This window comes from Plecotus auritus (assembly GCF_963455305.1).
Source record: "Plecotus auritus genome assembly, chromosome: 9".
NCBI lineage: Eukaryota > Metazoa > Chordata > Mammalia > Chiroptera > Vespertilionidae > Plecotus > Plecotus auritus.
The window spans coordinates 132,976,430-133,000,201 of NC_137783.1; the positions used below are offsets into that span (position 1 = coordinate 132,976,430).

The 23,772-nt window shown below is 37.8% G+C and overlaps 1 protein-coding gene across 2 annotated transcripts in view; it reads right to left on the reverse strand.

Annotated features, from left to right (window-relative positions):
* LOC308257537 (doublecortin domain-containing protein 1-like) overlaps window positions 1–23,772 on the reverse strand; it is a gene marked incomplete at its 5' end in the record, with an annotated part of 130,027 nt that overhangs the window by 69,176 nt on the left and 37,079 nt on the right. For both annotated transcript variants that reach the window (XM_080687425.1, XM_080687424.1), the window contains one exon: window positions 2,995–3,118. In XM_080687425.1, the coding sequence (XP_080543551.1) occupies window positions 2,995–3,118 (124 nt within the window). The remainder of the gene's footprint in view (window positions 1–2,994; window positions 3,119–23,772) is intronic.

The window sequence follows — 23,772 nt, forward strand, 5'->3', positions numbered from 1 at the left end:
GATTTTAAGTGAAATGGGTCACATTTAATTTGAATGAAAACTGAGTTCCCTGCTTGATAAGTATTTTCCTCTCTTTCTCAAATATTTCAAGATAACAGGACTCTTAGGCTGAGTCATTTTGCAACACATGGTCAATTTGTATCACTTTAGCTGATTTAGCGCCTTAGTCCTTTCCCTTTGACTTACAAGTGAGAGCCAACTTCTTATTCACTCTGCCCAAAAACTATTGTTCTCTTTGAATGGCTGGAGAACTCAGGAGTCCATTTTCATCCTTAAGATCATATAATTGTCAAATCCCAGACTATTGGCAAAATTTTATTTTTTTAAAAAGTAAATGTTAAAAGGAACCTGGTTGACTTAGCTTTCCTAATATAATTACCACTCATCACTTAAATTCATTAATTAACTAAATTACTTTACTTGTATACTGAAATATATAGGCACAATATCTGTTACATTTGCAGTCATTATAATGTTCTCTCTTCCCCTATATAAGAAAGCACACTACCGCCGAGGCACGGCTGACCTCCCCACATCCCATTGAGTGGGTGGGAAATTTGATAGTCCAATTAGAGATGTCCCAGTTTCTGCCAAGTTGGAAAAGCCTTTGTTTGTTTGTTTGTTTTTTAGCTCTGCACTTTTGGATACATAGTCAATCAAATTGAACATGCAAACTTCTTACCAGAACGTTGTTTCCTGTCAACGATACATCTCTCCTTTTCCCTTCCTCACTGTGGTTTCTGGGTATAGATGAAACTTCAATAAACTGTATACCATTGAGTAAAGGGGTTCATGGTCTATATGTGGGTAGTTGTTCTGGATCCTTGGAGGCCCCTAATGATGTGCCTCTTGTCCTCTTTGGCCTCTGAGCAACCTACTGGCACCTGCTCACCACCAGTGAGGAGCAAGTTATCCTCCCTGCTCCCTGGGTTTTAGCCTCTGCCCTTCCTGAACCTCTGAAGAAAAGTGTATAATTAGCACATTTTTTCTTTCTTGGTCTAATGCTGGGTCCCTTAGTTTCTCTGTGCTACCCTTTCACCTGGCCTCTACCCTGGCTCTCACTATTGCTGCAAACCCTGAATCTTAGACACATAATTCGCCTAGCCCCTTGCTCAGGCTACCCAACCCACAGCTTCTGGCATTTTGAAGAATTCCCTTCTCTTTCAACAAAATGCAGCTTTCTAGACTGTTGCTTCACTGCAGTCCAAATATGTGGGCGTCTTTGGGGCCCTAAGCAATGACTTCTTGGTTTCAGACCCCATCAGTCCTTCCCCTAAAAAACTGACACTCAATGATTAAATAGAAAATTGTAATTTCAGGGTAAAGAAAAAAAACTTGGTAGAAACCAGAAAATATGACAGCAACTAAGAAAAATCAGGATAGAATACTTTAAAAAATCTTTTAGAATGTATCATTGATCTAGCGATAAAGCAAGACATACTATAGCGATAAAGAGACCCAGAGAGGTGAGCAGAGTGCTGAAGCTGGATTTTATCTTGAGGGAATTTTCCAAACTCCAGTGAACTTCCGCTTCCATTTTCTCCCAGGGGAAGGGCACAGGAGAGGATTTCCAGGGCAAAAGAAGGGTGGAAAGTCTAACAGGAGAACCTCAGGTATATTCTGGTGAAACTAAGTATCGAAGAAAAGGGAAGGTTTTAAAAGCTGTCAGGAATAATATTTAGAGTGATAGTTGACTCCTCAATAACAACAGAGGGAGGTAGAAGTCAGTGGTGATATCTTCAGTTTGCTAAGTGGAGATACCTTTCACGATGAGGGCAAAATAAAGACATTTTCAGATAAGTAGAAACGAAGTTTGCTACCATAACTAAAAGAAGGATATGCTAAGGAAAAGGAAAGTAACCAAGGTTGGAAGGACTAAGATGTAAGAGGAATTTATAAGGAGAAGGAAGAAAACTTTGGGGTAAATCTAAGTAAATATTATCTACATACAATAATGTTAATATCTTATGGAAAATTTTAAGAATATAAAAATAAAATACATGACAAAAATAGCATGTAAGTTACAAATCAAATCACTAACATTAAAATATCATAATGTGCTCAATTATTTGAGAGAAAAGTAGATATATTTGTTAAGTTTAGATTTTGATCATCTATATATGCAAGTTAAAATGCTCAGAGTAATAAAAATAAAGAATGGAAATAGATGATATAATTTCCAAACTAGTAGATGAGAAAAATATAAGAAAAAAAACTCAATCAAAAAATAAGAATGGAGAAAAAATAACACAGATAAAAACAGAACAAATAAAAAGCAAATAATAATCTAAATATATCTGTCATTGCAATAAATAGAAAAGATCAGCCCAGCTGGCGTGGCTCAGTGGTTGAGTGTCGACCTATGAACTGGGAGGTCATGGTTTGGTTCCCGGACAGGGCACATACCCGGTTGTGGGCTCGGGGCTGTGTTTCTAGCTCTCTCTCCCTCTCCCTGCCTCTCTGAAATCAATAAAAATATTTAATAATAATAATAATAATAATAATAATAATAAATAGACCAAGTCCTTATGCAGAGATAAAGACTGTCAGGTCATTTAAAAATGAACTCTATGCTGATTATTGGAGACCCCATAAATATAAAAATATACAAATAAGATATACTAGGCAAATAAAAAAAACTGAAATATTTCTATTAGTATTAGAAAATTGAGACTTTCACTAGGGCTCAAGAGAGTCTACCTGATGATAAAATAGCAATTCTCCATAGAGATACAATATTTCTGAATATGTGTATTTCTAAGAACTAAATATCAGAATACATAAAGTAAAATTTAACAGAATAAAAGAAAAATAGATAAATTCATCTCCATAATAGGCAACTTAAATGCAAATTACCAACTGATAGAACAACAGAATGAAGTGATCTTTTGCACCTAAGAACTGTGAATCGAAAACTTGCATGGAAATTGTTATAACATTGACTAGGCCCTAAAACTTAAGTCTCAACAACCACATCTTCCACTAAAATACAACCTCGTTGAGTTGGCCGCTGGGAAGGACTGGCCACATGTAGGTAAGCTTATTCCAGAGAGGATTTTCAACTCTGGAATGTTTCCACTGGCCTGGCTTACTGGTGCCTGCATGTTTTATGGCCCACCTAAAACAAAATACAAGACAAGAGTTATATAGCAAGGTTAGCTATCACTTCAAAATACTTATTGAGTACTATTATGAACTAGGTAAACAATTAAAGACCCAAATCTGATAGTTTACTATGTATAAGAGACACAAATAAAAGTAATATTAAAATAAAAAAATAAATGTTTAAAAATCAGGAAAAATTTGCAGTCATAATTGATGGTGGAATTTGAGACAAAGGCAAATTAGATAGAATAACAAAGTCATTTTATAATAACTATGTCATAAATAACAATACTAACATAGAAAAAATCAAGCAAAACTTTTTAGACATTCAAAGAGAAACAAACGTAGACAACATATGGTAATCTACTAGGCAAATATTTTTAAAGTGACGAATAAGGATATAAAATATCTGATTGTTATAACTAATGAATGTATAACTATTTTTACATATATTATAGCCTATTAAAAATATGTCTTTCTTAACAATTCTTAGAACACTTGTAATATTTGCCACTAACAAAGTCAATTTTAATACAGTTTTAAAATGAAAATTGAATAAGCCACTCTTTGTAGCAAATCCTATATAATAAAGAGGTAATATGCAAATTGACCATCATGCCCTCACAAGATGGCTGCCTATGACCAGGCTGGCAGGGGGGGGGCAGTTAGGGGCAACCAGGGTGGCAGAGGGGGGCAGTTGGGGGTGACCATGCCGACAGGAGGGGCAGTAAGATGTGACCAGGCTGGTGGGGTGGGGGAGTTAGGGGTGACCAGGCCAGCAGGGGGGACAGTTGGGGGCAATTAGGCTGGCAGGGGGGGGGCAGTGAGGGGCAACTAGGCCAGCAGGGGGGAGCAGTTAGGAGCAACCAGGCTGGCAGGGAGGGGGGCAGTTGGTGGCAACCTGGTCAGCAGCGGGGGGCAGTTAGGGTTGACCAGGCCGGCAGGGGGACAGTTAGGGGTGACCAGGCAGGTGAGCGATTAGGAGCCAGCGGTCTAGGATTGTGAGAGGGATGTCCCGGGGATCTGGCCTAAACCGGCAGTCAGACATCCAAGGGGTTCTGAATTGGAGAGGGTGCAGGCTGGGCTGAGGGGGATCCCCCCAATGCACGAATTTCATGCACCAGGCTTCTAGGGATAGAATAAAATTAGATGTAAAGAAAAGTACAAATTTTAATCACCAGATAATTTTAAAAACACATTCTCCCTCCAAAAATACTATTAAATCAGATAGGGGAAAAAATCACAATCATCAATACCTATTTAGAAGCAACAAAAATAACAGTCATGAAAACTTAAAAGATACATCTAGAATTATAGTCAATGGTTAATTCATAATGTTAAATGCTTATTTATTAAGAACTAGAGAAGGAAAATTAATAAAACACTTAATTGGATTTATTTTAAATCTATATAATTATCCCATGGAAGAGGTGAAAGGAAATAATATTTAAATAGAAATAAATCATTTAAGAAAATAGGATAGCAGAAAACTGATACAGAAATGTTGTTGAAATAAATAAAATAACAAATCTTTTGCATATAAGTTTAGATGAAAAATATATAACACAAACCAAATAGAAAAATTGAGCTAATCTTTGATAAATGAATATTTAAAAAACACCTCATAGATTTTAAATATAAAACAGAAAACATGTTCTTGCTCACATAACTTTATAGGACATGAAACAGATTATTTTCATGCTATATAAAATATTCTAACCATAAAAATACAAAAACCTAGCTAATTTATTTCATGAATGGGGAGATAGGCTTCACTATAAAGCCAGTTAGTGGTAATTTAAGAAGTAGCACAGCAATCTTATTTAAAATTAAAGATGTAAAATTTCTAAATCAATGTTAGCCAATAAAATTTAACATTATGTGAAGATAATAATCACTATAGTTCAGACATAAAATGATGGACATTTATTAATGTAATAAATCACTGAGCAATGAATGAGAATACAGGAGCAGTCCATCACCCACAATTCCCTACATGATGGGCCTGCAAAGTTTTCTGAGCTAGCTCAGCCTCATCAGAACCACCTGCAGTGTTCAAATTCATGTTCAAAGGCCCAGGTTTCCCATAAGCTTGCTGAAAATTCTGGGGCCTGTACACCAAGAGCTGGTGGTGTCAGGAAAGACCTGCTCTTTAACAACATAGAACCTGACTTCTACAACTGCAAAGCTATCTGTGCTCTAAGGCCAACACTTCTGCTTTGCCTTGATCCATGTCCTCTCTCATTTAGAAGTATTAAATTTCCTACTCTTCATCGGTGTAATGTCTGATAGCTTTATATCTTAAAAACAAACAACCAAACAAAAACCCTGTTCTCTATACCCCACCTCTACCTCCAGTTATTGCCTTATTTCTTTGTGTCCCTTTACAGTAAATTCTTTAAAGGACTCATCTCCTTTCCTTTCCTCCCTTTTCCCCATAAACCAATTTGAGTTAGATTTTCATCTCTGAAACTCCATGAAACTGAGTCATCAGGTTTTCACATTACCAACATCAAAGGTCATTTCTCCAGACTGAACTAACAGCAGTGCGATAATCCCCTCTTTCTTAAAATACTTTCTTGACTTCTTTGAAACCAGTGTCCTGGTTTTCTCCCACATGAGTAAACAAAAAAATTTTTTGTCTCCTCTTGTGTGCCAGAGGGTCTGAAATAAATGCTATGAAAATCCAGAGCCTGCCACATCAATTGAGTTTGTGGATGTCTATTGGTGTGATGCATATAGAGAGATTACTGTAAGGCAAAGGACAGGCTGTTGATGAAAAGACTCATCCTTCTGGTGGCAGTGCCTGTGTAACTTCCACCCATCAGGGTGTCTTTAAAAGGAATGGGTCAAGTTCAACTTGCACTGTTAATAAACACTCACATAGAGCAAAGGCCATTAGACTGCAGAGTTCCAACACAGCATGAGCTTTTATGTAAAAGCAATAGACCTCTTAATATTCTGTTTTATAAATGAAGAGCTGACAGACCCTTAATTGTAATAGCACCAGCAGACCCAGCTATAATGACTGTACATGTGCATAACATAAATTAGGACTTTACAGATCAGTAAGGACTCTGGGAATCTTAATTCCTGAAAGCCAGCACTAGGTGGAGACAGTGATTCATGCAATGCTTACCCCTTGAGAACTTATTTCTATTTAATATTTTCCATTCTTCTCTTCACTGCGGAAAATGGTGCTGTTTAACAACTGATATTTTTAATAGAAACATCTTATAAAACAAAATATTTCATGTTTTAGAAGGACCTACTTGGTAGCCAAATAAGGTTCAAAAGCAAGTTTATTTATTTAAAATAATGTCTTTATAAACCCTGCTTTACCATTAAAGGTAACGTCCTATTTATGATACTTCATGAGTATCTACCCACATGGAAAAGAGTATAAAATTAAAAATATCCTCCTAGATGTATCTAAACCTAAAAGATAAAAAATTAAGATAATTCTTCAATATTTTGGCTGACAGGCAGATACATTCTCCCTCAAAAACTAAGTCCGGAATTGCTCCTGTCAATTTCAGTCTGATTAATGGAGTCACGGATCCACTAGAGTGCTCTGTTCAATTAATCTTATAAAGAAATGGATGGGAAACAAAACACTTTAGATCGCGTCTTTTGAAGACCAGTGCCTTTGATGGAACTTTTGGCAGACTGTGAGAAATTGTGCGAGACTGCACGCACTGTGACAGAAAAATGTTATTTTGCAGTTTTAGAAATCAATAGTAAAATAAAAACAAATCCAAACGTGTCCCAGTGGAAGAGAGATTGTCTTTTTACATAGTATATCAGGAGGTCATAATTACATTGTTTTCAACAATGTAATAAACATAGCATTAAAGTATAATACAACATATAATTTAGGTCTGATATAATAAATTATAAATATTCTGCCAAATTCGAACTTAAATCAGCAGTGTCTAACATGCATGTAGAAATTAGACTCACATTCCATAGCTGTCAAAGAAACTCTTTTTGCTTTACACTACGACCTATTTATTTAAATGGTTACTTTCCTTTCTTTCTTCCATTCTTTCTTTCTTTCTTTTAAGGTTTTCTAAGCCACAAGATTAGACCACTTAGAATTCATCTATAATTAATTTAAAATGATATGGTTCCTCAGAAACAGCAAAAACACATTATTCACACAGAGCAGTAAGACATATATTTATTTTGATAGAAATCAGTTTATAAGACTAACTTTAAGTACTTCATCTCTGAAAAGAAAAGAAAATGATAGAGAAAGGAATGGGCCAATATAAAAAATAACAATTATATGAAAACTATCTACTTCAACGGGATTTAAGAATAGCCCAAGGAGTTCCCATGGATTTGAACTGTTTTGAAGCTTTCTAAAGGTCTAGTCCAAATCAGGAACTACACACATGTGCTAATCTTAGACATTATAGAAGGGTTAAAATATTAGCTACATAGCTGGAACCCGGGATCCATCAGGTATCACTCTCTACTCTTTTACCAATAGTACACCACTGTATGAAATGTATTAGGTTACATTTATTTTGCAAGTTACACTGAATAGAAAAAATAAATGTAATAGTTTATGTAAATAATTATTTTTAAGAGTTAAACCTTTGCCCTCACCAGGTAGCTCAGTGGGTAGAGCATAGTCTTGATACACTGAGGTTGCAGGTTCGATCCCTGGTCATGGCACATACAACAATCAACCAATGAATGCATAAATAAGTGGAACAACAAATGGACGTTTCTTTCTCTCTCTTCCCCCTCCTCTCTCTCTCTCTCTCTCTCTCTCTCTCTCTCTCTCTCAAATTAGTAAATAAAAAATAAATAAAAAGGCTGTTCCTTAAAAAAAATGATTTATACCTTAAATAACTTTACCCTGACAGAAACAAGGCACTGAAGACTGCAGTGTTATTCCTTTACAAGCCCAAATTCACAAAGATCAAGTACCTTTTGCATATCAAGTAGTCTTATTCCTGGGCTATTTTTATTCCTGGGATATTTTGTACCCACTAAATACACTTGCAATTTGTTCTTCTGTCTTATATTTTCCCACTTGCCCATCTCTTTACATTATTTTGATAACTAGCAAATTATTTAAGACAGAGTCTGGATTTTTTTTAAATTTATTTTTAGAGACACAGAGAGAGATCAATTTGTTGTTCACTTATTCATGCATTCATTGATTGCTTCTGTATGTGCTCTGACTGGGGATTGAACCCGCAACCTCGGTGTATTAGGATGACGTTCCATCCAGTTGGGGTAGCTGGTGAGGACTGAGCCTGGCTTTTAGTGGCAACTAAAGGCTGAAAGGGAGGACTCTATGATCACGTTTTCATCTTGCATAACTGGGAATTTCTGAAAATGAGAAATCATTCAACAATTACACAGAGAATGATTCTTATTTCATAATAATTTCCATAATTTTTTATTATATCCCTCTCAATTGAAGATCATTAATTAAGCCTTTTAATATAATACCAAGTTATTTTTTTATAAGATCAATTATGAAATATGATGAAAACCTATAGTATATTAATGGTAATTGCCAGCTATATGTATGTATTTGGTCTAGAAAAATAAATGGACACACAGATGGATATAAAGTCAAATCTGTCATTTCTTGCAAGTTTGCTTTTTAAAATAAGTCTTTGACCTGCTCTATTTTGCTATGTTTTTCTAGTTGGTTGAGCTTCCTGATTATTTAGATTCTGGATATGTAGACGTAATCTATATTCAGCATTAAAAACCTATCATTATCTCTCATAGAGAGTTTCATACTTGTCTAAAAGCAAAGCTCTCTTTGCAACTACAGTAAAATCTCCATGAAGTGCAAGCTTTGTAAATAAAAATAAAAATAAAACTATCTTCAGCAGTACTTCTTATGGTTGAATCCCATGTGATATTAGAGTTCTGTTTATCACTAAACAGATAGGGTCTGATTGGTTTGGTATCTCAGATATTTGGGGGATCCACTACCTAAAGTTTCTGAATCAATTTTTTGCAAACAAGGCAAATGAATAACCATCTATTGAGTGCCTGCTTTCTGCCCCCAGGACTATGAGGTACCACAAGAAATTCAAACGAAGTTAGAGAGGGCTTTTCCCTTCAGAAAAATTATAGCATTTTAGGAAGAAGCAAAAAATTATAGACCTGGGAAAGTATTTGAAAACAAGGCAAGACAACATGTAATGGGGAAAATGGCACATTCAGTAAGAGTTATAACAGGTAGAACTAGCAGAATGAAAATAATATGAGCTTTTTATTATGAAATGAAACTGTTGAGGGGAGACTTCTTAAAGGATGCGTGAATTTTCTATTCACGGAGAATAAAAAGTTTGGAATGATGAAAGGGAAGAAGAGAGGTGCCATTTCAAGAGATGAAGAAGAATACAATCTTTGGCATTATATAATAATTCCAAAATACATGTTTCTTAAAGACACAGAATTCTAGCTAAAAGAGAAAGTGGTTTACACCTACAGTCTTTCATTTCCCAGTCTCAGTTATATCAAGCCAACTCTTTTGCTCATAGTAAAGTGCCTCACCATTTAAAGTTCTTGGTTGGCTCTATTTATCCACAGCAGGAAGAAATAGCTATCCCCCAAATCACTTCTCACCTCCTGCAATAGTAATAGATTTTTAGATGGGCACCTGGCTATAGAGCTAAAGATAAGACTTCCTTGCAGTTAGATGTAGCCATGTATCAAAGTTCTAGCCAAATGAGCTGTGAGTGGATGCGACCCAGACCTTATCCTTAAAGCAATCGGGCATGTGCCCCCTGGTCCTTTTTCTCCATCCCACTGGCTGGAATATGCCAAGAGCTAGAACAGCCACTTTACACCCATAGGTGGAAGCCACATAAGAATGGCAGAGCTGCCTACCAGCTCCATAGCATCACTTTATCTAAACCCATCATGCAGAGAGGAACGAGCTTCTGTATAAGCATAAAATTTGGAGGGTTTGTCACAGCAGCTTAACCCACATGCTTTCTAGTATCATCTTGGTCATCTCCATTGCTCCAGTTTTTTATGTTTTTCTGTGCTTCCTCTGAGTCTTTTACTGCTTCCTCTGTTCTTTACCTCTGAGGAACTTTCATAAGTTTCTGCCACCATTGATAATTCATCTCTTTTCTGATTCTCATTGCTGCTTTCATTAATTCCTCTCCTGCTTTTTTCCTTCCTTTGATAGTCACCACTGGTTTGTCCAATGGTTACCTTCTCTGACTTCTTCAATAAATGTCTTAGAGTCCATAAGTTGCTCTTCAGAAATACTGGCATTAAAAAGATGGACCCCACCTGCCTGGTCTCAGATGGTGTTGTGGGTTCCCAGGGAAAGATGGAATGGGCTTCAGTCATCACTATATCACCACTTAGGACAGGTCCAAGGAGATTGCCAGCCATGAGGAAGCAAATGATACCTTTGTAATATTTCTCCAAATAGCTTTTAAGGTCTATAGATTATCTATTGTGAGTCACATTTTAGTTATGCATCCCCAACCCCCACCCCCCCCCCAAAAAAAAAAGATCCTGGGAAAGAGTTGAGGAAAAACACACAACAAGCAACCTAGAAGAAAAGAAAACAGAAGTTCCAAATGAAAGGACAAGAGCAATGATCTTGAGAAAAGAAATTAGAAGGTATGAGAACACTAGAAAAAGAATAAATATCAATAGAAGTCAACAAATGTAACCAATTGTAACAAGGATCTTTTTAATTTTTATTGATTTCAGAGAGGAAGAGAGAGGGAGGGAGGGATAGAAAAATCAATGATGAGAAATAATCATTGATTGGCTGCCTCTTGCATGCCCCCCACTGGGGATCTAGCCTGCAACCTGGGCATGTGCCCTGACCAGGAATTGAACCGGTGACCTCTTGGTTAATGGGCAACCACTGTGCAACACTGGCCAGGCCAATAAGGATCTTTTGCCTAAAATCAGTCTTGGGAAGCACCATCTGACACATTTTCACATTATGCTGCTCTGTGCCAGGATTCCAAGGTTAGGAATGTGAAAATAATATTTTCAACAAGCCGTGGTTGAATCCACGGATGTGAAACATGCAGATATTAAAATCTGACTGTATTTATTGAAAAAACATTTGTAAGGGGGTCTACATAATTCAAACCCATGTTGTTCAAGGGTCAACTGTACTTCCTTAGGCTAGAAATTTAGAAATGTAATTCTAAGTCAAAGAACATTAACTTTTAAAAATTTTGATGCCTATTGACATATTCTTTTCTAAAGGGGTGGTGTTGATTGGAATGCTTTTTAATAAAAATCTCATTAGGCAACATTATTGTTTGGCTATAAAGTTACTTAACTCTGATTTGAGAAGTGACCAAAATAAAAGTGAATTCTCTAAGAGTTTTATGGGCAGCCATGTCAATTGCAGGTGATCTACCTATTCTGACATGGATCTAAAGACTTAGTAAATTGTTCATTATATTCCACAAATGAATGAGATGGTAAGGGGGAGAGATCAACCAAAGGACTTGTAAGCATGCGTATAAGCCTAACCAATGGACACAAACACCAGGGGGTGAGGGCATGAGTAGGGGGTGGGGGGGCAATAGGGGTGGATAAGGACACATATGTAATACCTTAATCAATAAAGAGAGAAAAAAATTTATCTTTATTGTTGAAAATAAAAAAATAATAAAAAAGACTTAGTAAGACCTTCTCAGACCTGTCTGGATTCAATGCTTCTATTACGGACTCTTTCAACAGCAACACTTAATATGTAGTCAACACTTAATATGTTTAGTTTTCTATTCCCCTTCAAGGTTTGTGAAGACAGGAATCATGACCACCTCACACATGGTTATATCCCCAGAGTTCAGCACAGATTCTAAAACATGAGAGACAGAGGAGACACTGAATGATATTTCCTGTATACATAGGAGAGTAAAACTTAGTGGGATAGTTCAAAGTTTGTAGACCCCCAAATTAGAGTTCCCAACTCTGTATTTGCAGGAAATTCATTCCTTATGATCTTTTAAAATACTATCATAATCAAGTTCCTACCAATACTATATGCACATAACACTGTGCCAAGTGTTGTAGGAACTTAAAAAGAAGTATAAAAATGTAATGCCTGACATTCCCTTGGATGGAAAAACAAGATATACACAATGTAATATGCTGTGCTATCCTATAAGGTAGGGATTAGCCACATGGGCTCTTTAAATGTAAATTTGAATGAGCTAAAATTTAAGAAAAAAAATGTATTCTTCAGTCACACTATCCACATTTGAAGTGCTCAGCAGCTCAGCACGGCAAGACTGTATGAGAGAAACTAATAAGATCTAAAAGGCTGATAGATTGACAGAAGCTGAGAGCAGGGGAAGAGTAATGGGAGACAAACAATTTGAGCTGACTCTACAGGAGAGAATACTTGATGAGTTGAAGAAAAGCAAGAGAAACTTGTTGAAAAATTTAAAGAATGATTTAAGAAGCCCGTGGATTAGGAACATGTTTGCCATATAAGTGGCTTCAATTTCTTAAATTGGTCTATATTTGACCACTTTACAACTAAAATATTAATCACCCATAAAATGCCTTTGCACAGACTCTTCACTTTCACAGTGTAGTATGTTTCTAAGTAGCAAAAGTTTAAATATTAGATCCCCAAATAAAATTGTGTTAAAGGATCCCTGTGGCGCAATGCTATATATAAACTCAATTGATGTTCTCCTTTTCCTCCTATTCCCTCTCATCTTCCCTTCCTTTCCAACCCTGTCACTGTATTTGCTGCAAGACCAGTGTGTGGCCTCTATGCTCTGGGCCCAGGCTCTCAGCACCTTGCAAGTCACTGGAGAAGCACCTGACCCTAAGGGCTTTAATGTCAAATTACCTTCCAAACTGGACCATAGTGGAAGTGTTAAAATCTGGTAGATATTTCTTAGCAGGGTCAGCTGACCCACCCAGATATACTCAAATAACTGATGGAAAGTTGCATAAATCTTGGACTTTTGAACTATTCGTTAAGTGTGGTAAAATACTGAGTCAGCGCACACCAAGGGAAGGTCCAATGCATCTTCCAAACTGCTTTTTAATGTTTTATTTCTCATCACTGTGATCAGTGGTGGGCAGGGAACACTCTCCTCACCAATCTTCACATCTACACGATTTTTCTTTGGAGTCTGAGAGGAATTTATGGGCTACTTTATTTAATCTATTATTTCTCAATGAAGATAAGTCCTATTGGAAGAGCTTGTAGAAAACTCAGATCTCTACAGCTCAATGAATCATACAGTCCACACAGGAAAACATCCCGTTAGACATTAAGGGCCTTGAATGCCCAGAAAGGGATCTGTGTTTGTACAGTAATTTTAACAATTTAGTTCAAGTTTATCAGAAAGTTTATCAATAATGTTTGTTAAATAAACTGTTAAAATCAGGATGTAAGATGGTCTTCTCTCTGTATTTACACATAAAAAAGAGAGTTTTCTCTGAGAATCAAGAATCAAGAGATAGTCTCTGAGCCTCTCCAAATGGTCCTTTATTTCTTTCCTTCTAATGCAGTACCTTATACAAAAGAAATCTTAATAAAAACACATGTGATCCATCCTTGATTTGTCACAGTGTGATACTGTGGGTAGCAGAAAATTTAGTTTATAAGAAATGGGTCTATTTCACTGGACTGTAAGTTTCATCGGGGGTTTTATCTGTTTTGTTGCAGTGCATCTGCAGTGCCTAGAACAGCATCTGGCCTGGGGCCTGCACTGTTGTAAAATGCAGTACCAACCATAGAACTGGGCAATCAGGGGCCCTGCCCTGCCTTCCTTTTGCCTTCTTCCAGCCTTACTCAGTGGACGAGGAGTCCAGGGGCCACGGGGAAGTATCACCTGGAGTCCATGTGCTTCCATCCTATTTCTAGGCAATTCTCTGAGACCTGAGGATTCCCTAGCTGAACAGCCCCAAGCTTGTTTCCAGAGACTGGAACAGCCTCTGCCCCATCTCTATCCTAATTGCAAATCATGCTGCTAGTGTGCAGTCCCTCCTCCTGAAAGATGGCCAAGGGACAGCTCTGTCTGGGATGGGGCAGAGATTGGACACAGAGGCCGGTGTGGCGATCTATGCATTTTGGATGCCCATTGCAATGCTGGATACAGCTGGGGCTGTGAAAGGAAGGTAGATAGACATGGCATTGTGCTTTTATCCCAACACTTCAAACTTTAGAGGAGGTTTGGTTGTACAAACAGATAGACAGATAGATGGAAGGATGGATGGATGGATGGATGGATGGATGGATGGATGGATGGATGGAAGGATGAATGGATGGATGGATGGATGGATGCATGGATGCATGGATGCATGGGTAGATAACTGAATGAAAACAATGCCCATACATGAATCAATGAACTACACCAGGCAAAGAAATCAATGGGGGCACATGGGTTTTCCCCGAGATTCTGATAATAGCCAATTCTGTCAAGTTGGACAAGGACCTCTGCCAGTGTCTGAAATGATCTATCTCAACAGTAACAACATTGTCGAGAAAAAAAAATGTGACTCTTCATGAGATATCTTAAAGTGGCCTAAAAGGTAGTTCTTAAACTTTTCTTCTAAAAATAAAATAAAGTGTAAATTTTTAAGTAAAGTTCTCAATCAAATGAAATTTCACAATGTGTCACTCAACACATGTTCACTTGAAATAAAAATAGATTCAAACTTCAATTATAAAAAGAAAATTCTAAATTCATAAAAATAAAGCATTTACTCAAATGGCACCTAGAGCGCTCACCAGGCATTTGCCAGCAGAGCAGAGTGGTTGAAAGCAAGCAGTCTGCTGCTACGTCCCTGGGATCAAGTCTTGGCTTCGCCTCTGACTAGCTGGGTGACCTTGGGCATGTCACGCTTGGGATTATGAGATACCTACTTTGCAGATTGGTTAAAAGATCAATCATGTCATTATTTGTAAAGGAACAGAGTAGTTAGTGTCCAGCTCACAGCATTCTGGAAGGCTGACTTCTAGGATTAAATATTATGTTATTGTTAAATGACATAAATGGTGTGTGACCCATAGTGTTAGCTATTCTTACTGTATGCCAAATTATATTTACTCTCAAAGAAAGGCACGGTTTCCAAGTGTTGTTCAGTTTAAATTTTAAATGTTGTTCTCTAAGCTAACTACAAAGCAACTCCGGTAATAACAGTAGATTTCAACCATCTCAAAATATTTTTAGTGTGCTGCCACAATCAATTGGGATTAATGTAACATTCATTCAGTGAGTTTTGTAAGTCAGCAGGTGGAAAGGCTGTGTTTTAACGTTGACTTCACTGGCTAGTAAAGATGTGTGTTCAATGTTTCAATCACTTAAAATCTATGCTAAAGTTGTAGAATAATAGAAAGACCTAACCTCCATCTGTGCTAGAATGCTGCACGCAAACTGCACCCTGGGAACACCAAAGCAGCTGGAACACAGGGTCAAGGACAGCTACCTGGAAACTACGATAAATGGGTGAATCATATAAACTATAATAATAATAATAATAACTAGATTATTATAACTAGGCAGTAATTAATAATGCCTTTCACCCATCTTTTATAATGAAAATGATATCATTTATAACTGTTTTTATTTAAGAAAATTTTGTTATTTTCCTTAAAATAGCTAAACATAAATTCTTAATCTCAAACATTCACATAAATGACATGGGTGTAACTCATGCATGTTAAAGGCAGCCCAAAGAATTTCCATTTAGGGTCTCACAGGTAGTTTCTATTTTCCCCATTATGAGCACTGCTGTTGTTTTTCTTAAAGCATCTTTTGTTAAAAAGACACTTTACAACTCTTTCAATGGGGAGTTAAAGTCACATACCACTGAACAAACACCTTCGGATTTTAACATTGCAGTGTCAGTCGGATCTGTGAATACATTATTAGAAGTGTCAGCCTCACAATGAAATTAAGTTAGCACACAATATTCACCGAACTTTATAACATTACCTCCATTTTTACACAAATCAAACTGCTTTGAAAGATAAGCATTTGTTTGAAAATTAATAGCAACATTCTTTTGTTTCATTTTATGCAGCTTTAAGACCAAAGGAGCCTTAGGATTTAATTGCAGGCTTCTAGTAAACACAATGATGTAATGACGTATTTCACATTACTGGTTTATGTTTGATTCCAAATAAATTGAAGATTTTTTTTTCTGGTGTGATACTAAAACAATTACCATTTTGCAAAAAGGATAATTAATCTGCAATTTTTTCACATTAGATCATATATCTCTAAAGAATGCCCACGGATTTGATCGTCTTCAGCTGCTGCGTATTTATTTTTCATTTTTTCTACTGATGTACCGCCCTATCCGTGCTGACATTTAAATGAGTGAGTATTCAACACAAATGTGATCATTTGTACAGCATCCAATGCGGCCCCATACTGAGATGATTGCTTCTGGGAGCCATCCTCGGTTCTCAAATAGGGGGAAAAGCCAGGCAAAATTTTATCAATTTACATTTTTATGTGATTAATTTTTATGCAAATAAGGGCCCGACAGTGCTCCCATCTCACCTGAATCATTCGGATCATCAAAGACAAATTGAGCATCACTTATTTTAAAAATAGGCTTTAAACTACTCTACAGCTGTGTTGGAAAATGCTAAGAGCGGGGCATAAACTTCTCTAATATAACTGGAGTAGATAAAAAAATGCTTTTTTTTGTGCATTTTGTACACAATGCCATAAACATGGAACTTAGCAAAATAAAAAAGAATTGCCTTTGCTTTGACTATTCTCTGTTCTTTGTACACATCCAGCAAAGGAAATGACAGCGTCTGAAGCAATATTTCCCCAATTTCTAAACCCATAATCAGAAGTGTTTCCCATTAAACAAAATCTACTGACCGTTACATGTCTTTGCCAACTTTCTATTGCTTCTGGATGAAAGTGACTGATGAATAGAGTAAATATACAGGGAAAACAAAATGTCACAGAATTAAATGGCAATCTTAGTTTATGGGTAAGAGGTTTGTACTACCAGTATTATGTTGCATAAAGTTGACACAGCACTTTTAAATCTATAGAATTTATTTCTAAATTCACCAAGCTTCCACTAAAATAATAGGATTCTTTAGTTTGCATTTGGGATCCAGGAGAAATTATAAAAATCATATTGGTTTTTTTCCAATAATATTATTTAGATTTATGAACTACAAATACAGATGTTTTCCATGATATCTGGAATCAAGCTAACCATACAGTTATATAAATATATGCTCACAGCTTACAAATGCCACTTCAGCAATAACTAAGTTCAATTTGCTGTTTTTTAAGAAAAGCTTCCCCCCATCACATGGTATCTTTTAAAAGTGTGCTTAGAGTTTTATATATATGACTCAGTTATCAAAATCTTCCCAAATACCACCCCCCCCTCTCTCATGAAAATAATCGACAGAGCAGAAATAAATTGTTGACAATTCTCTGAGAATGGAAACAGACCACAGGAGGTAAAAATCTGGTTATCTGAATGGGTGATATAATCATCGAAGGTTCAGCTAAGCTAAGGGAATTTCAACATAAACAATGCTCTTATTTCCAAGAAGGGGTTCTCCTTTATATACAATCATGGAGGAATGCAGTCCTTTCCTTACTGCTGTGAGAAAAGTGCTGGACAGGAACAAGATTAGAATCTTAACAGCTCTCCTGGAGAGCTAAATTACTGTGCAGTGTGCAGGTGAGGAGGTAAAAGGAGCAAAAATAAATGGAGTTTATTCCATGGTTTTTAGAGTTTATTTCACAAAGACAGAAATAAAGATATCTAAATCCATAGTTACAGCCACTCCATGTGAGACAGCTCTGTGTGAGTGTGAGTGTGTGTGTGTGTGAGTATGTGTGAGTGTGTGTGTATGTGTGTGTGTGAAACTGTCATGGGCCTCCTCTCTCCCTCATCAACAAAAATATGCCATTCAACACCATATTCACACACAAAAGATTCCTGTTTATATTCTCACTGTCTCACGTCAAAAATAACCTGGGGGAAAAAACAGGTGTTTTTCTAACACAAAAAAGTCACTTAATTTTGGGCTGGTGGGCAATCTATGAACTACAAATCTTTATAAGTCTTGATGCACCTATATAGCCATCTAGCCTTGTCTTCAGGTGAGTCATCTTTAGACCAGCCAGCATAGAAGTCATCTGCTCTGATTCAATCAAAGGTGGGAGCAATTCATGTAGTTCCTAAACTGGACATTTCATATTCTCAAACAAAGTTGGGCAATTCAGCCCCCCGGGACTTACAAACTCCACCCCTGACTAAGCAGCAGTTGTTTGGCTGAAATCGGGTCAGCTGGCAGCCACGCAGTTGCGTTTTTAAAGGCCAGGATAGTCACCAGTGTAATGTGAAAATGAGCCTGCCCCTCACAGAAGTAAACTGGCACCTCCCAAATGACAGGGGCAACTGCTTCCACATGTGTCCATCGAGTACATTTAGGGGCAATGGGACAAGGGACAGGAAAGTAGAAAACCTTCAGGGATGACAGCTCCTAAACTTAGGAAAGAAATAAAGCTGATCCTAAAGGGAGGGGGAACCCAGGGCTCCTGGTGGGCTTCACAGCCCGCACATTTAACCCTGGCCAAAATCACAGCAATGACCTCTCCTTCCATCTGAACTGACATTCTTTGGTGATCGTCCCAAGCAAAGGGACACCACTGACTCCCTAGTTTAAATGAAAAGCCCAATTATTGGATTCTGCTTCAAAACTTCAGCATAGGACACAGTCGCATCTCATCTTGGCAATAGCTGTGATCTTACAGATCTTAGGGTAAGGAACTCTAGGAGATTCTGAAATTAGAAAAGTTCAGCATGACAGGCTCTCAAATGTGAGCACTCCCAGTAGAATGCATTCATCTCAATTTCTGAATGTTAAAAATCAAAATACCTGTAAATACTCCCCAGAATGATTATCTGTCCTTTTCATTATACAAATAAGATACCAGTAGTTCTAGTAAAACATTGGAATATGTGGGTTTATTTTTTTTCCATTTATGGCATACCTATTTATGCCAGTATTTAAACAAAACATTTTTCTTGATTTTTAGAGAGAGTGAGAAAGGGAGAGGGATAGAGAAATAGAAACATCAATGAGATAGAAACATCATCAATCATCATCAATCAGTTGCCTCCTGCATGCCCCCTACTGGGATTGAGTCCACAAGCTGGGCATGTGCCCTGACCGGGAAGGGAACCATGACCTCTTGGTTCATAGGTTGATGCTCAACCACTGAGTCACACGGCCAGGCTTTATGCCAGTTTTTTTCATTGAAATGTAACTTACATAGAGTAATGTGCAATTTTTAAATGCTTAGTCCAATGACTTTAAACACATGGAGACATCTGTGCAGAAGCACAGGACACTAAAAGAGCTGGAATATGTGTATCACCTCACTTCATTGTCATTAGAATGTTCAAGGTATTAACAAGGTGGGATGGGGAAGGTGAGGTTCAGATAAATGACGAGACTTTCCAGAGGTCAGATAAGTGACAAGACTGTTTTAAACCCATGATCATCTGACTTCAAAGACTACATCCTTCACACTAAGCCACAAGTCTCCCATCAAAAAAAAGGACCGTGAGAACAATGAAATCAACATTTATGGAAAGAAGTCCAAAAGTAAATTATTTATTTATTTAAAATGGATAGGAGCCCGGCCAGTGTGGCTCAGTGGCACACTTTTAAAAGATACCGTGCGAGCATTTACAATGCCAGGAATTGTTCTGGGCATGTGGAGGAAGCCATGAACAAAACAGATAAATTAACTCTATTGTGGAGCTTGTAACCAACAAATAAAGATGATCTGAAAATGGTGTTATGCAGAGAATTAAAATATGTGACCATGATAGAGAATGACTAACTTATGTAAGGTTATCAGAGAAGACTTCTCTTAGGCCACGGTCAAGCTGAGGTGTCCATGACAAGAAGGAGCCTGGTGAAGCTCATGGGAAGAGTATTTGGAGCCAGAGGAACAGCTGGTACAAAGGCATTAGAAGGAAAAAAGCTTAGTATGTTCCAGGAACAGAAAGAGAGGTAGGAGGCTAAAGCGGAGTGGAATGGGGACAGCAGTAGTCGTAGGAGATGAAGTTGTAGAGATGGGCAGGAGCCAGAGCATGTAGGGTTTGGCAAGCCAAGGTAAGAAGCTGAGGTTTTATTCTACACATGATGGATAGTGTTCAGGACGAGAATGACATGATCTGGTTTTTATTTAAAAATAATAACTGGCTGCTGATAGAGGATGGACAGTAGGGGAGCAAACACAGGAGCAGAAACAGCAGTTAAGAATCATCTGTGATAGAACAAATGATGGCGGCGGGACTAGAGTTTAACAGAAGTCAAAATAAATGGACAGATTCAGGATCTACACATGGAAATAAATGGACAGATTCATCAGTTAAGTTTGAGGAGAAACTGGGGTTGGGATAGGGCTAAAGATGTAAGAAAGTGAGATGTCCCAATGTTAAGCTTGAGGATAAGGCTAGCTGGAGGTGTCTGGAAGAGGAGCAAGTCTGGAAAAGAAAAAGAAACATTCTACCTGGGATACGTTCAGTTTGAGAGTCTAGTCACACCTCCACATGGATATGAAACTGGATCTGTGAGTCTGCGAAAGTTGGAGCTATGGTTTTGGAAATCACTGGAATTTTGATGGCATTTTAAGCCACAGGAGCAGATGAGATCATCCCAGAGTTTAGAGGTAGAAGAGAAAAGGTCGAAGGACAGAGCTCTGGGGTACTAGATACTGAGAGTTAAAACAAAACAACAAACAAAAAGTGCACGCAGCAAAAGAGATTAAAGAGGAATGTCCAGTGAGGTAGGAGAGAAACCAAGAGAAGAAAGTGTTTCATAAGTAGGAAGTAGTTACATGTGTCAAATAAGAACAGAGAAGTGGCCGTTAGAAGGCCTATGTTTTCAATATTTAGTTTAATATGAGGAAAGAACTCTTCCAGAATCAAGATCACTTATATTCCTGAAGAAACAAGACAATCTAAACAAACACAGACCACTCTCTACTCCCAAATTCCATCTGAGAGCCCTGCTACGCTTGGGAATTCTGAAAATGAACCTGAGAATGTCTTCTTAGTTCTCACTAATACACAGAAATGCACCAATATCACATCAAAATTATCAAAATAAGTCCATTGAAAGGTCATCTAAGTGGGTTCTGCTCTTTTCGGTGCTCTACACATTAGAAACAAGTATGTGTGTGCTTCCTAGGCCTAAGAGGGCACTGCCAGGTGGAATACGTTATTTCTGCACAAATCTATTCAAGAATATATTCATAAAGTCCCGGATAAAGCATCCAATGAAAACACATTACACATGTAAGGTATTTCTTAAGTACCTTTTTTTTTTTTTTTAAAAAAAATGAGTGTCATGAGATGTCAAAAATAAAACCAATTCATGAATGCTTTTATAAAATGATGGGCTAGAAACCTCTCAGGTTTCCAAAAGTTGATGTGAATGGGGTGAAGAGGAGGTCAGGGGCAGACGTGAGTGTTTGGAGAGGCAGGGAGTGACCAGTTGTGTGTGTGCTTATGGGAGCACATCCCTGAGCCCAAGGCACTTGAAATGCAAAATGGAAGGATGATGTATCCCTACTCCAGCCAATCCCAACATCTGGCAAGAAAGAAACTGATGATATAATGCAGATGTTTTCTGAAGAGATGTTCTAAAACACAAGGTACCATTAGTGTTGTTTTTTTTTCCAAAATTTAAGTGATAAAGTGCAGCCCAGAGCTGAGGTGTCAACCATGGCAGAACCTATGTATATGCAGTTGAAAATATGTATTCAATGCAAGGTGCTTAGGTACCATAAGAGAGACACAGATACAATTATTCTTACTCCTGCCTGTAAGACCTCCTTTAAATACATGCTTTCCAAGAACTGAAGGGGGCACAGCACTTTTTGGCATCTTGAGGTATTTGCCGTGTTGAGATGCACTGGAAGATGCTCCCAGGAGCAAGGAAGCCGTGTTGTAATGAAAGCGCCTGTGGTTCAGGTAAGCTCCTCCTTACCAGACTATGCCCTCAACAGGAAAGCTACAGCCAAAATATAGGAGAGACAAAAGGATTAACCATAAATGTATGTGAAACCGTGGTGATGCTCAGGAATAATCAGGGAGGAGGAGGTATAAGAACTAAGGCTCTCTGGTTAGCAGGTGTGGCCATTGGCCAGGATGTGTGTGGCCATTTATACAATGACTTTATTCCTAACTCAGGCTAACTCAGACATTGAGTTTTGCTAATAATAAAGCACATGTATTTTTGTATTCAATTCTATGTTGATTTGATTCTTATTAACTGTATTAAGCTATTTACACGGTGGCCTTGTGTTTGAAGAGTTATTTAGTGAAGACATAGTACAGTTTCACTGATGCTAATCACACCAGTGCGTGAAGCAAACTTGTGTTTGAGCAAGTTAACATAGTTGAGAACTTCCCATTCTTGCGACATTTTCCAGGCTAGTAGACTTGACATTATGCCATTCCAAAAGAATTCCGGGGCAGGAAGTTTCCTAGGATAACACAGGCACATTTAAGAGAAACTTACGAAGAGAAGCTGATGTGAGAATATTGCTGGCATAAAAGTCGGCTATGCCAGGGAGTGAGGCAGCTGACACGGGGCTGGCTGAGGGAGGGTCGAGGGACATCCCTGCTAACCAGGGGGAGGCTGGCCTGAAGCAGCAGGTGCTCCAGCCCAGGACCTCCAGGGCAGACAAGGCAGTGGCCAGAGAGGGATGCCTTAAGGAGGAGGGAGGCGTGACACCTGACAGTGAGCGCACTGCAGAGAAGGCCCAACACAGAGACAGGGGGCCAAGGCAAGGTCACTGGGTGTGGGTGGGCACTCTCAATAAGCAAAACGTCAAGATTCTCAATGTCTGATTCTAAAGTCTGATTAGCATCAGTGGTGAACATCAGTAAGGCTCCTCAGTAACGTGAAGGAAAGTCCAGTGGCAGCTGGGTCAGGATGGCCCGGACCAGGAAGCTTTAGATGAGGTGCTCATCTGGGGCCAACCACGCTGCTAGGTTCTGCTGTCACCGTGTCCCAACCTGCACACCTGAGCTCCTCCTCTTTCTCTCTCCTCATTTCCCTTGTCCTCTCCAGCTTGGAAAAATATATACCCTGGGGGGTCTGGTATGTGTGACACCAAAAAAAGGTTTATTTAAGGATTTTTTTTCCTAAATAAGATGGGAAAATTGTGTTCTCTCAAATATACATAGCAAACACATTAGATCAAGAGAAAAAGCAGGTTTACATAATATTCTTTGGAAAAAAATTAAACTTACTAAAAATGGAAGGTAAGGATAAACAAGAGGAGGGACAACTGTGTATAGTTCATCAGCATTTATCAGTCATTCAACAAGCATTTCTTGGCACCTACTATGTGCTGTAGACTCCTGCATATTGTTGGGAGAACAAAGATAAGAGGGATCTGCTCCCTGCCTCAAGTTTTCTAAGAAAGAAATATTACAAAAATAAATAAAGTACAATATAAAGTGCTCTCTCTTAGGTATCATAAGAACGACATTAATAAAATTACACTTATTTCTATAAGATTCTTATGCATATATGTTAACTATAAATGGTGGGGCATCAAGTCATTTAAAAAGAAATGCTCTATTTTCTTCTGCTAAAAATGTATCCATATGTTAAACTTACAATCCTGAATG